We start from the raw sequence: 14,333 nt of genomic DNA, 5'->3' as shown, positions 1-14,333 counted from the left end.
CACAGAGTTGAGGAATGAACTCAGTCCGCAGTCCAGCTAGTGATCGGTGAGGATCGAAAGACTCAGAGCCGAACCAATCAAAAAAGCAATCAAACTGTATCCAGCATATTTTGGAATTCCACCATTGAATTTATATTATCCAATATTATATAAAAAATTATGGATTACAGGTGTCAACACACAAAGCACATGACAGAAATATGTTTTTACTTCCTGGAATGGTGCCACTCTTCTCTTGTGGCTGTGGCTGGTACTGCAGCTCAACCCTGCACCTCCCTTTGTAATGCTGGACAAAAAGCTTTTAAGAATCATTCCTGATTCCACAGCTCAGTCAAATATTAAGCCATATTGCCATCAACACAGTCGACTGTCCACTGGGTTATCGACTTTTAGCAATTAATTTATAATTATTTAGCGGAAAATAGAATGGACCTGAAATATTAAACCTGCCTTGAAGATATAAAGTGCCCGTATTCTATGCCAGGCAGACTTATTATTGGAAAGGAAGTGAAGTGCTGCAATAGAAGCCGGGGATATTCTGGACACTAGGTACATGCTGGGAGAGGTGGAACACTCCTTCCAATACATTCTGGTTTATGACACAATGTGTTTGGTCATCTATTCATCAGCAGGATTTGGCTTAGCTGAGAGATTGTATATTGTGTCCTCATTGTAGGCAAGCAAAGGGCAATCTGTCATGTCAATAAATTTTATCCCCTTTAATGTGATGGAGCGTCTGTTGATGTCAAAACGATTATTTTTACTGGCTGCTAAGGGGCAGTTAAGGCTTGCTGGGATAACACGCACAATGATAGACTCGCTTCCTGGATTGTCTACTGTACATGATGTTGTTGCATTGAAAAAGCAAAGCAAGGAAATACGTTTCCTCCATACATATCTCATTAAGGCTTACTAGCTTCAGTGTCGTTGTGGCAGATACCAGTGTATATTAGAATGATTAAGTCCTGTAATATAAAACAGCTCTGTATGCAATTCCCGGAGAGCTTGTATTACAGTTGTGATGTACAAAGGCATTAGAAGCCCCCTGCCCCCTGCCCCCACACTCAGAACTTGTATAGCGTGAGTATAAGTCAATAGGACTTAGGGAGAGTAATTTCCAGTTTGCTCTCAGCGCCTTAGGGCATGTTCACACATGGCTAATATGTTGTAGCTTTTACAGTATTTGCAGGAGACAAATCTGCAGGGTTTTCATTGGTATTGTAAACTGCAGATTATTGGCTTAAACAATCTGGCTAAAAAATCTGTAGCATATTTGTCTCCATATGGGTGGAATTAAAGTAGAAATTTTCCCGGAAAAAAAAAAAATAACCACCAAGAACGTCAAATTTGGAGCATAGTGTTTTTTTTTTTTTTTTGTCAAAAACAATGTAGGCAGATGTGAGCTAGGAGTCAATGGTAGAATATGATATTAACGTGAACTTGATGTTTCTTGTTATGGAATTTTGTCAGTACATTTGCACATCGTGACATTGCTGCGTTCGTTATATTTTCCACAGAAACGTTGATTTTTTTTCCCTTCATAAGTTTTAAACACCAAAAGAAAATAAAAATTGGCCCAGATTTATCAAAGCGTGTAAAATATACCCTAGTGTAAACTGCCCATAGCATCCAATCACAGCTCCCCTTTAATTTCATCAGAGCTGAGCTGTGATTGGCTGCTGTGGGCAGTTTACACCAGGGTATATTTTACACCCTTTGATAAATCTCCCCCATTGTATCTATATGCATATTGTAATCACATAGTAAAGAATCACATGACTTGTACTGAAAGAACAGGGGATAAACTACCAGGGATAAAAACATCTATAGTTATTTACACTAAAATAAGAAAACGGCAGAAAAATCACAAAAAAAAGGAAGGAAAAACCCCAAAAATTGTGTCTGAGGGAAGCCTCAAGACAATGGACCAAGATGTGCTGTACTAAAACTTTCTAATCTACAGACAGGTTAGACTTAGGGCCCTATAACAGGGGGATGATTATCTGCAAAATCAGCCAGAATCAAAGAGATAATAAAAACAATGGATTAGCCAAGTTGCCGTCTTTTGATTTTCTTTCAACATGCTGAAAAATCACTCCGGGTAATAGGTCGACGGCTGGTGAAAGGCTAAAGAAAATAATAAACATGTTGCTTACCTGTCCTTGCTCCCCAGTGTCCTCTTGGTTTGTTTCTGTGTTCCTTGCTGACTGCAGCCGCTGCTGAACCGTCCGAACCAGTCTCTGCAGTGACAGCCCGCTCAGCCAATCACTGACCAAAACAGGACAGCGTCATTGATTGGTTGAGCAGGCTGTTACTGCGACTGGTTCGGAAATGTCAGTGGTGGCTGCGGTCAGTGGGGAATCTAGACACAAGGCAGGAGGACACCAAGGGGGGGGGGGGGGGGGGGCGGGGGGGAGGAAGGAGATGTAAGTATATTTCTTTATTATCTTGTATACACATCGGAATACCCTAGCATTGATGCATGGTAATCAATAATCGAGCCATCTAATAGGCTCTATAAGCTAGCACTGATCTAGTAGATAGGTGCTCACTTACCCAACATATTGGGCTGTGTAATACGATCTATAAATGTACCAGATTTATCAGAGAAACACAGGCTGTTTGATAAATCTGGCTTATTAGACTGTCTATGTTTTGAGAGACTTGGCTAATGCTGTGACAAAATCTGGCGCATTTTCAATAGTAAATATGGAGCAATGTGCAAACATTGTATCTGTAAATGCATTCGGTGTACTTATCCATTGACATCAATCTCCTTAGCAATCATAGGGCAGTTATAGATCATATACATGTATAGGGTAGATATACAGTAGTTGAAACTCATTGTAGATGACTAGGATTTATCCAGTGAAGACCCAATGTTTCATGAGCACCATGGGCAGAGTACAGAAACATTTGTTAATGATAGTGAATATTAAGTTCCAAAATTTATTGGATTTTTTGTCTGAAAAAATCTAAACTGCTCTACCCTGCCGAAAATTGGAAAGCTTTTGTTGTAAGTCACTTCTAGCTTCAGCTAATATAAAATTCCTGGGCACAAGAGACTATAATAATGAAACAACCCATCTTGTCATATTACATGTTAGGGAATGTATTCGAATAATTAAGCTTGCCGATTAAAATCAAACGCTAGCCATAAAGAAGGAAATTGATTGGAATTACTTGCCAAATGTATGAAAGTTCAGATTCTAAAGATTACTTTTTAATCGCTAAGTTATTTCCGTCACTGATTTTAGTAGCAATTATTTTTATTGCTGTAGATTTAAAGGGCCACTAAATGAGTAGTTCCGGATTCTCTGTAGAAGGTTGCAGCAAGAATATTCTTAGACAAGGTTCACAAACGTAATATGATAGCATGGTTGCATCTGTATTCCAGCCCAACCAGATGCGAAGTGAAAGTATCATAAGTTCTCCTGGAACTTGCAGCCTTATTACTCTAGTCTGAAAATACATCCATGTACACACACACAATGGATCTTATATACAGAGCACATACTTTACCGATACCTACTCAGTGCTCTCTTAAAGGGGTTGGCCACTTTACAATAAAATTGTTTAGTGTACGTGCACTTACTGACAGCAGCTCCCTGTGTACTGCAGAGCTAAAATGAGACTTCCCTCCTCCAGGCTGTCCTGCCCTGCTCTGTGAGTCTGTCCCTAAGATGGCCAACATGTAGGAGCATGTGACCATGTGCCGCCCCCAGTGTCCTCCAGGCATGGTCCCATGCTCCTCCATTACAGCCATTTTATGGACAGACTCACCACAGAGCAGGACAGCACAGCACAGTAGGAATAACAGAGGAACATCACAATTTGGAGAGCTAACAAAATATGCCCCAGAGTTGTTTTGTTATGGTGAATACAATATCTTAGTAAATCTGATCATCTTTTAATAGCATTTACTAATGGAACAGTATTTGTCCACCATTATCGGCTATTGTTTGGCATTAGGCTGTGTTCACATTGTGTTGTGGCTTCCATCCATAATAGAAGACAAGGTCATGTGTTATATTTGCCCTTGAAGTTGTTGCTGCGAGAATACATACTCATATCTGTTCTCTCTTCCATTTAGGTAGAAACTAAATAAATGCCATGGAGAATAAAATGATTGACTATCGCATTAGTGGTAAGTAAGATTTAATGTTTTCACAGGGGATTTATGGCATAGGTGTGAACTATTGGCAAAGATTCACATTGGAATGAAGACTTGAAAAGTGGACTATAAAAACAGTATTACACTTAATATTTTTTATATTAAGACTATAAACCGAAAAAGCTGTGCTGTATACACAATATTAGATTACAGTGGACTACACCTCAGAGTGGTCCTGACAGCAGCACCCCCAGTACTCACTGTGGGGGGGATCTGTAAATAATTAAAGTTTAACTAACAGCATCACATTAAAGTGACACCCCCTTTTCAAAGAAGCCCACTTTAACCCCTTAAGATGACAACCAATTTTCCTTTTTGCGTTCCTCACCCACTAAGAGACATAACTTGCAGTCATACGAGGACATATTTTTTCCGAGACTAATAGTACTTTGTAATGACACCCTTTATCCTACCATAATACATACAACAAAACCAAAAAAATGATTTGTTGGTTTAAATTGAAAAAGCAAAATATCCTTGGCATTTTCCCAAAAAGCACTGATTGATACAGCCCATATGTGTGAACTCTAGTCTCTCGGAGTGTGCTACTGGTGGTGCTCTGAATATATGCAATTCTAATGAGAGGCAGAGAGATGAGATGAATAGATGTAGCACTCACCAATAGTAGCAAAACACACTGGTTACTTTATTCCATCACCATCAGGTTACATGGAGCGGACAAGACAAAAAAAACGCTCCATGTCTTGTCTGCTCCATGTAAACAATTGGTGATGGAATAATGTAACCAGTTTGTTTTGCTACTTTTGGTGAGTGCCACATCTATTCATCTCATCTCTCTGCTTATCATAGTTTATTTTATGTCTGATATTTAACAAAAAGTTGATGCCCTAATTTTACCTAAGTAACAACTTACCTCTCCCCGTGCCCGGGGTGAGCGGTGGGAGCGACCGCAGGACCCCTGCCGGGCTTTGGGATCTCTGGGGTGTCCATGTCATGACCAGGCTGATGGACTGGACGCTCAGCCAATCAGTGACTGGGGCGGGATGCTGCTCCAGTCACTTACTTTTTACAGGGAAAGGTAAGTTCTTACTTGTAAACAATTTCCCCCCTCCCCCTGTAGGCTTCCGGCTTTTAGAAACCGACAGACTTCTCCTTCGATTGTCCTGGGCTCTGAAGTCCTGAAAAACATTCCATACAATATAGAGCATTAAAAAGCCTACATGCTGCTGAGAGCAGATTTACATCCCATTTATATAGCTTTACATATTGGCTGCTGCCAACTAAATTTTATTGGTCCTTTAAGTTCCTACATAAAATTCGTCATGGTTATTTTATGGACATGTTTTACAGTCATCACAAGCCCGCCTGGATGGGAAATAGGAATCTACATTGCTGGCGCACTGACTTTGCTGGGAGTGGTCAGTCTATACTTATGGAGACTATACAAATCCGGCAATTACCCGTCTCCATCTCCGTTCCCCAACTACGATTATCGATATCTCAAGCAAAAATATGGGGCATCATACTCAGAGGTGAAGAAGAAGGTAAGCTCTAAAGATTTAAATGTTATTTATTTGTTGGGTAATGTTAGAGACATTGGTGGCATATTGCTAGAATGGAAAGTGAAGGGCACTTAAAAGTAAACTAAACAGGTGAGAAGTATCCAACCTGCTGATATATCCCTATAGCCTAAAGGGTGCTAAGGATCCTTGGTTTTGAGGATATTAGTAGTTCCTTTCATATGCTAATGAGTTGGTGTGGTGCATCGGAGGTGGGAACTCCACCCTCCACTCCGCACCGATCCACCCCGGTCTGCCTGCCCTTTTTAAATAATATATGGGAAGCACCCTGCAGTGATGTCACTCATTACTGCAGAGCACCTGACAAATATTCTGTAGAAGGGGTGGCCGGCCAGGGCAGATTGGTGCACTGAGAGTGGTAGTTCTGCCCCCAGTGCACCAAACCATCTAATTAGCATATGAATTAATCTGCAAAATTCCCCAAAACCTCTTTTGATGACCAGTTGTAGCAGTGATTCAGAAAGACCGCCAGGACTGCTTTGATTTTTCCAGACAGCCATCCAGAACACGGCAATCGTATCTCCCTACTAAATGAATCAACCAGAGATGACATGGCCTTGCACTTTTCTAGGCTTCCTAGAACTTTATTGTGGCAATGAGTCACAGTGGTCAGACCCCATGTATTGGATATTGGTGACATATCCCAGCTAGATGCCACCAGTTTCTCCGATCAGACAAACTTCAGACAAATTTCCACTATAATATTCTACACGCCTACAGCCGCTAGTAAGGTTTTCTCTGTTTAATTCAGCTTAGAGATGTAACCATACAGTACGATAATGAAAGCAAGAGCAGCTGCTTTTACACTTCAGCATATTTCTAGATAAATCAAACATAGCCAGGATATTTTCAAGAATAAAAACATATATAAAATGAACTGTATATAGCATAATGTAGCTATTTAGAACCTAAGTAGATGACCTGGTACTGCTTGTCTCTAATATGATATCATACATTAGTGATGTCTGGGATTAAATCAAACATTGCCTTATAAAAAAGAAGCTGTATGAGATGATAGTAATGCCTGAATAGGAATATACAGTGCACAAATATAAAGAGAGTTCTGCTGTGAAAATAAAGAGATGAATATTGACTGGTAAGTGGGTTAGGGCAGTGAACCAATAAAGAATGCATGATGTTCTATTTGTAGAAGCCGGAGCTCTTCAGTATAAGCTTAAATTGTCACAATGCATGCTGTGCACAGGTAAAAAAGACTTCTATCTTTGTATAGCTAATTATGTGTGTATATATATATATATATATATATATATATATATATATATATATATATTTATATATATATATATTAGACACTGTATATAGCAAAAGACGCAATATTAGGAATGGTCGGCCATATATTGTGTAGGCCCCCCTCATGTCTTAAACCAAAACAGTTTCAGACAAGGATTAAACATGACCTGTGTAAATGTCCTGTTGGATCTGAAGCCTAGATTAGCAGTGAGTCCCTTAGTTTTTGTTTGCAAGGGGGAGTCTAGATCTCGATTGTTTTTTAAGCACATAACAGAAACTTGATTAGATTGAGATGTCCCACAAGCAGTTAGGCGCCTCAATGTGCCCCTACACAGTAGTTAGGTTTCCCTTTGTTCCCCCACAACCAGTGCCCCCCACTGTATCATTTGTGGCAGTCATTATCCGATTCCTACAATTCATGTCACTCGGTAGCAATCTATCTCAAGATTCCTCCATTTCTTTCTCTACTGCTAAAAAAGACATAGATGGAAAGATTTAAAGTAGGAACTATTTTAGGAAACTCAATATTTACTAGTATTAATTTTGTATTTAAGGTATTTTATTCTGGATCACAATGTTATAATTCAGATCTTAAACATGTTTTTTTTTCTCTAGAGAGCCTTTCAGGGCAATGCAGCGATGGCAAATCTCAATGACACCTATGAAAGCATTAATGAATTTGGTCCAATGGAATTGATCAACAGGGATATGGAAATGACTCCCTATGGGATGTTAAGGAAATCCGTCTCTACTGATTCCCTCTGCTCCATCTCTTCCATTGGAAATAACTTTGGCTCAGACTTTACTGTAGGGCAGATAGAAGTCACTATGGACTACGATGTGAATTCCAACACGTTACATGTCTCTTTAATACAAGGAAAAGATCTGCTGGAGAAAAAAGAAGATGGCAACTTTGAGTCTTGCTTTGTGCATATCAGCCTGCTTCCAGATGAACAAATTGTTGGCATTTCCAGAGTAAGTATACCCAGAACATACAAAACTATGTGGTACTACTTCTTGAACTATTGTTGGTTCTTCTTTCTTCCTTGTAGAACTGTTGAGAACAGAATTTAGTGTCTGATGTATTGAAAACAATTGAGGCTATACACACTATAAAACCGTCATGCATATTTGTACGATCTGTCTATACATGATGGAATCCGGAGACTTGGTGAGCAACCACATGCAGATGTACTTTCTTCAGGGCTGTTTACTAATGGACAGATCATTATCTGATGTTACAGGCAGCGGTTTCCACCGCTCATACTGTATTGAGGCCCTATGTTGCTGGTATATATTAGGATAAGTCATGAGCAAACTTACAGAACGTTCAGGTTTCTGCAATATTTGACTCCTGGGACCTGGAAAAGTTGGATGCAGCAGCCCTAGGGAACCCAGGAAATCGATGATACAGCCATAGGCTGGACGCTTATTTTCTTAGCAGCCCTAGGGCTCCATCTAAATTCTGCAGTCCCCAAGAGTCAAATTCTGAGCAAACCTGAGCATCTGGTAAGTTCACAGGACTCAATTCATGGTCTGCTGCTATTTTGACTCCCACAAAATGAAAAGTATACCTCCAGGAGATAGAGCAAACGTCTTCACTTGTAGACTACATTTAGTGTGTCAAGGTACTGTATATATGTCAGCATACCTTTTACTGATATTCTAACCTATACCTCCCTTGTAGAGTCGTACTGCAGCGTGATCTCAGCCTAAACATTTATGTGCCTATGATTTTAATGGATTGGCTTGTGTGAGTTATCATGATTGAAGTTACATATAGTGCCCTATTACACACAGTGATAATTGACTGAATAAGGCCAGTTTGGCTGATTATCATTCCATGTAATAAGGACAACGATCAGCTGATGAAACGATCTATGGCTGAATGTTTCTTTTGGTCCAGACTTAAAATTGCCGCTACATGTATTGGCGATGCACGGCCAACAGTTGGTGACTGTGTAAAAAAACACAACAAAAAATAAACCATACCTCTCAGTGCTCCCTGACATCCTGCTAGTTTCAGCCTACTCCTGGCACTGTTTGAAGTGACAGGCTGTTCAACCAATCACTTGGACAGTGCCACAGTACTGTCCCGGTGATTGGCCGAGCATCCTGTGACTTCACACAGTGCCACAGTACTGTCCCGGTGATTGGTCGAGCATCCTGTGACTTTACACAGTGCCAGAAGTAGGCCAAAGCTGGAAAGGTGTGTGGGAGTTTATTTATACAAGGGCTGCACGGACATCACTAACAATGTCCGTGAAGCCCTTGTTGCCTAATTATCATATATAGCGTATGGGTTCATTAAGCTTAGGAGATTGGTGCTCGATTACGGAAAGTCATCAGACAGTGTAAAAGGGCCCTTAGCAGGGGCGTAGCTAGGGGTTCAGCCTAGGGCGGGCGTCTGAGTCTGAGTGGGCCCCCAACCAACCTTACCAATAGGGAACCTCAGCAGGTGACAAGGCTTTCTGAATAATAAAGGAAATATTCTTCTACATTACTCATAGTGGATAAGGATAAAGAGCAGTGTAAGAGGCTTTTGTACATTTCACATATAGAACCACAAAAAAATTTAAAGTGCTTAAGATTAGAAAAATATAGCTGCCTTCTTCCACAGACAGCACCACTCTTGTCCTCAGTTTGTGTGTGGTATTAGACTGAAGTGAATAGTGCCAAGTTGTAATACCACACACAACCTAAGAGCAGGGGTGGCGCTGTTTTGGAAGAAAGCAACTATGTTTTTTTTTCTTAATTCTGGAGAACCCTTTTAACCAGATTATCTTTGCCTAAAAATAATAGTGGTATAGGTAATGAGTTTTTAGACATTAAGGCTATGTTCACACTGCTTATGAGTCCGGCCGCATTTCGTACGCCGGCGTACATGTGCGGCTGAAACTACAGGCGTGAGAAAAATCGACATGCGGCCGGATGCGTACGAACCGCGAACATTCGCCCGTAGTAGAGTTATGCTTCCCTAGCTTGTTTCGAAGCGATCTGAAACAGGTCATTTACTTGGAAATCTTTGCCCAGACCAATAAAACTCACAGAACCTTTTGGATCGAAAAATCAAGTTCAATTTTGCTGAAATAAGTACTTTGTACGGGACCGTATGGAAATCCACGGCCGTGAGTTTCAACATTTCCGTCCTCAAACAATGGTCTTGTTCATTTTTCACGGCGCCGTATACGATCCGGCCGTAAGCTCATACGTAGTGTGCATTGTGCGGCCATATATCGTATACTTTCAAGCGAACGCATCAACCTCAAAACTGCGTATATTCGCGGTTCGCACTACAGCCGGAAACATACGCAGTGTGAACATAGCCTAAAAGGGGTGAGCTGGTTGTGATCATACATGTACAATCCAAGATATGTGATGAGCTGCTAGATATCCATTTCCTATCTATCTCTATCTATCTATTAATTAATTATCTATCTATCTATCTCCTATCTATCTATCTCCTATCCATCTATCTCCTATCTATCTATCTATCTATCTCCTATCCATCTATCTCCTATCAATCTATCTATCTATCTATCTATATAACTATCTATCTATCTCCTATCTATCTATCTATCTATCTATCTATCTATCACATTACAGGAGGAGATATAAGAGGACAATGATCACATGTCCTTCATGCACCAGCATCTTCTCCCGTTTTCAGCCCCGCCCCCTCATGACATCACCACAGGTCCTTCATCCACAAGAATCCTCTCCAGTTCTCAGCCCCGCCCCCTTATGACGTCACCACAGGTCCTTCCTCATCGCTCTGCAGGCTGTCTGCAAAAGAAATAGCTTTTGCAGACAGCATTAAGCCTCTGAGACCTCAGTGGGCCCCTGCCAGTGTGGGCCCAGGAGCCACTGCCCCCATGCCCTCCCCCCCCTAATTTCGCTTATGGCCCTTAGTCTTCATATCAGTATTCTGAGCTATATACATTTATCCCTTTTATAATTCCTTTAGTTTTTCCAACATGTTCTGTCTATGTGTTTTACAATAATTTGCCAGAAAAATTCAGGTTGGCAACTCTGTGACAGGTTGTACTTATGCTTATAGGACATTTATTCCCACTCTGTATTTACTCCAGGCTTTTCTCCTAAGCACGTCGATATGATCAGGACTGCTCTATATTAGGGCAGACAAGTGTGATAAGATCCCGGCCGTAATACCAACAGCTATTTAGGGAGAATGATATTGAATGTAGAAGAAATGAATACAGCTCTGTGGCGGTCTAGGGTTGGATATTGTCCTGGTCTGCAATAAAGAAGTTAATGACTTGTATAAGATCTTATTTACCATCTTTGCATTAAGGCCGCTCTATTACATATCCCTGAGTGCTCGGCTCTACATTCATTACATTGCTCTCTTTAGACTCCTACCTCTTTCCATGTTGAAAGACGTTGCAGTAGCCTAATACAGAAAGCTACTGAATCGTATAGACAAGGAGAGAAGAAGCAGGCAGATCGTCCTTGGGGGATACTGCTTGCCAGGCTTCCAGCATCCCAGTGTGCTGCGTGGGTGTATGTGCTAGAAGTTTAATATGGTAGATACTCATTAAAATATGACAGGAGAAATCCGTGTCCAGCTCTGTCTATATACTGCAGTATTCTCTATACGGCAGTCCTCTTTATTATAATAAACACGGCACAACAAAAGACTACAAAGCAAGTCTTACAGAAGACACAGCAATGACAGACAGCTTTAAACCGATTTTTTCCAAGATGAACACCCTAGGAATCCTTCTCTGGGATAATCTAATAATCTCTTATGGAAATTATTTTATTACTAGGCTACTAGGACTATTCGATATGCCCAAAATGTCTTTTAACTCCTTTGATGCATATGTTGTACAAGATTTAGGAAACTTGATAAAGAATTCTACAAAACCTTTAAATGTAAAATCAAGAAGAACATATCCCTTAGGGGTTGTCTGCTATACACATCATTAGAAATTGATGCTCCATTTGTTCTGTGAAGAGTACTGATGGTGCGGTCCCGGGTGTATTTCTCCAAAAAATCACTGCTTGCTTATTCTCTCGTAGCACCTTCTAGATTCACTTACTACACACTGATCTTATTGTCGAGTCCCAATAGTATATGAATACACAATGCACCAACTAGAATAGGAGGCAACCGCAGGAATATTGAGTCACTCTGCAGCCAGGACCATTGGAGCACCACATTGAAAAATGGAGCACTAATACCCATTGAAGCATACTGCAGTGACATAACTAGGCTTTTTATTACCTACGGCAGGAATTCAAATTGCTTCCTTAACACTATATCTAAATGCTCCTGAAAAGGCTGAGGGACTTTTTGGCATCCTCTGGTGCCCACCATGCATGACACATTAATCATGAAGACTCCTCTAGCAATTTTACCAACTTCTCCATTGGGTGAGTTCTTCTTGATTTTAGATTGCAGAAAAAAATATTTCCCTATATAACTTCAGTATTGGAAATGTTTCTTTAGGAGTGATTCGGTTATAACGTGCAGAGCTACAAGTCTATGGAGATTCATCAGCAGAGCTTCTCCCTGGCGTATACCTCGGGCAGGACTTTTGTAAATGTCCCCCTATATCTTGCATACAGAGTCCAGGATGATGATCAGCCACTAACTGGACTAGATAGCCCCAGCTATGCAAATCTCACATGGAAAAGGGAATTGGGCTTACTTTGTGCTAATGATGGGGTAAAAGCCAGGAGTCACTCTTACCTGCCATGGCTGCTGAGGCTTTTCCCCTCTCACAACACTCCCCAATCTCCCTGAACAGTGGTCACTCCTGAACCAGTACGCATCAAAGCTCTTCCGTCTAAGCCAATGTTCTGTTACCTCTAAATACCTAGGGACCCACCCCTCATTGCTTTGTGCCACATTAGACAAAGTAATTTTTAACGACTTATGATAAACGATCGCAGATGAGATTGTTTATCGTTAACCTGAAATCATTCACAATATTACACAGAACAATAGTCGTCAGTTATGATCATTACACCGATCGTTACTACGATTATTTACTCTATCTGATCCCTGCAATCACACTGGACGATTAGTAAACGTATGTGGAACTACAGCAAACAAATGTGGAATTACAGCGAATGATGAGTGAAGATTAACAATCATTTTAGGGTCAGATCTAAATCAACCATCAACAACACACAAATAAATTTTTGATTGTTGCCTGCAATTACACAGAACCATTATCATTTAAATTAAAAGATATAATGATTTTTCACACAATAATCGTCCTGTGTAATAGGGCTCTAAATATTTTCCACTGTTTGGTCTTTTCCTACTGACTGCAAGTTATCTGTTCATGTCTACCTGTTCTGTTGCTTGCCCTAATCTTGTTTACTATGTTAACTATTGTAAGTTAATTCCGCCTGTCTGACAATGCCTCCCATCTCCTGCTTTGGTACCATCTATTGTCAGCTGTTGCTAACAGAGACTAGGTTGAGGATAGCCACCTGGGAGGGGGGTTTACTGTATAGGGATAAAAACCTATGAAATTCTTTAAACTATCCTCCTCAGTTTAAAGCGACTCCGTACCCACAATCTGACCCCCCCAAAACTCTTTTACCTTCAGATAGCTGCTTTTAATCCAAGATCTGTCCTGGGGTCCGTTCGGCAGGGGATGCAGTTATTGTCTTAAAAACAACTTTTAATCCTGCAGCGCTGTGTCTAACTGCCGGGGCTTACATTTGTATATGCATTAGGCTGGCACAACCTCTCTGTCCTTCCTCCCCACCCTCCTCATCATTAGGAATGCTCCAGGCAGATTGCTTCCTATTCCCCACTTGTGGCAGCCCAGCACATGGGCTGGATCGTTAACACACCTGTGCAAAGCTCAAACAGCAGTAAATGTTCCTGGATCATTCCTAATGATGAGAAGGGTGGGGAGGAAGGACGGAGAGGTGGTGCCAACCTAATGCTTATACAAATGTAAGCCCCGGCCATTAGACACAGCACTGTAGGGTTAAAAGTTGTTTTTATGACAATAACTGCATCCCCTGCTGAACGGACCCCAGGACAGATCTTGGATTAAAAGCAGCTATATGAAGGTACAAGTGGTTTGGGGGGGACAGATTGTGGGTACAGAGTCACTTTAACCCTAAGCCAAACCCATTTAAGCCCACACTGTCTTAATCTTGCCAGGTTGGCTTTGCGTTAAGGTTTATCGCTGACCAATTTTTAGGACTTCTTACAGTCACTACAGACAGTCCTCCCCATGTGCTGATGTTTCTTGCTTTTGTTGGATATGGATTTTATGGCCTATGGTCAATGGATTTTTACTATTGGTCGTAAAGATTATAGGCATCAGTACTGAAATAATAAGCAGTGAGTATAATATTCAGGACAATAA

The 14,333-nt window shown here is 40.8% G+C and overlaps 1 protein-coding gene across 1 annotated transcript in view; it reads left to right on the top strand.

Moving 5' to 3' along the window:
* The window catches only part of SYT12 (synaptotagmin 12), a 94,100-nt gene that overhangs the window by 32,280 nt on the left and 47,487 nt on the right, over nt 1-14,333 (top strand). Inside the window, exons 2-4 of the mRNA XM_069968357.1 lie at nt 4,094-4,147; nt 5,486-5,679; nt 7,582-7,941. Coding sequence (XP_069824458.1) covers nt 4,114-4,147; nt 5,486-5,679; nt 7,582-7,941 — 588 coding nt within the window. The 5' untranslated portion in view covers nt 4,094-4,113. The remainder of the gene's footprint in view (nt 1-4,093; nt 4,148-5,485; nt 5,680-7,581; nt 7,942-14,333) is intronic.

The sequence above is a fragment of the Dendropsophus ebraccatus genome, chromosome 4 (genome assembly GCF_027789765.1).
Source record: "Dendropsophus ebraccatus isolate aDenEbr1 chromosome 4, aDenEbr1.pat, whole genome shotgun sequence".
In the NCBI taxonomy this organism is placed as follows: Eukaryota; Metazoa; Chordata; class Amphibia; order Anura; family Hylidae; genus Dendropsophus; species Dendropsophus ebraccatus.
The sequence above is the reverse complement of the archived record's forward strand: the minus strand, read 5'-3'. Positions and strand labels throughout refer to the sequence as shown.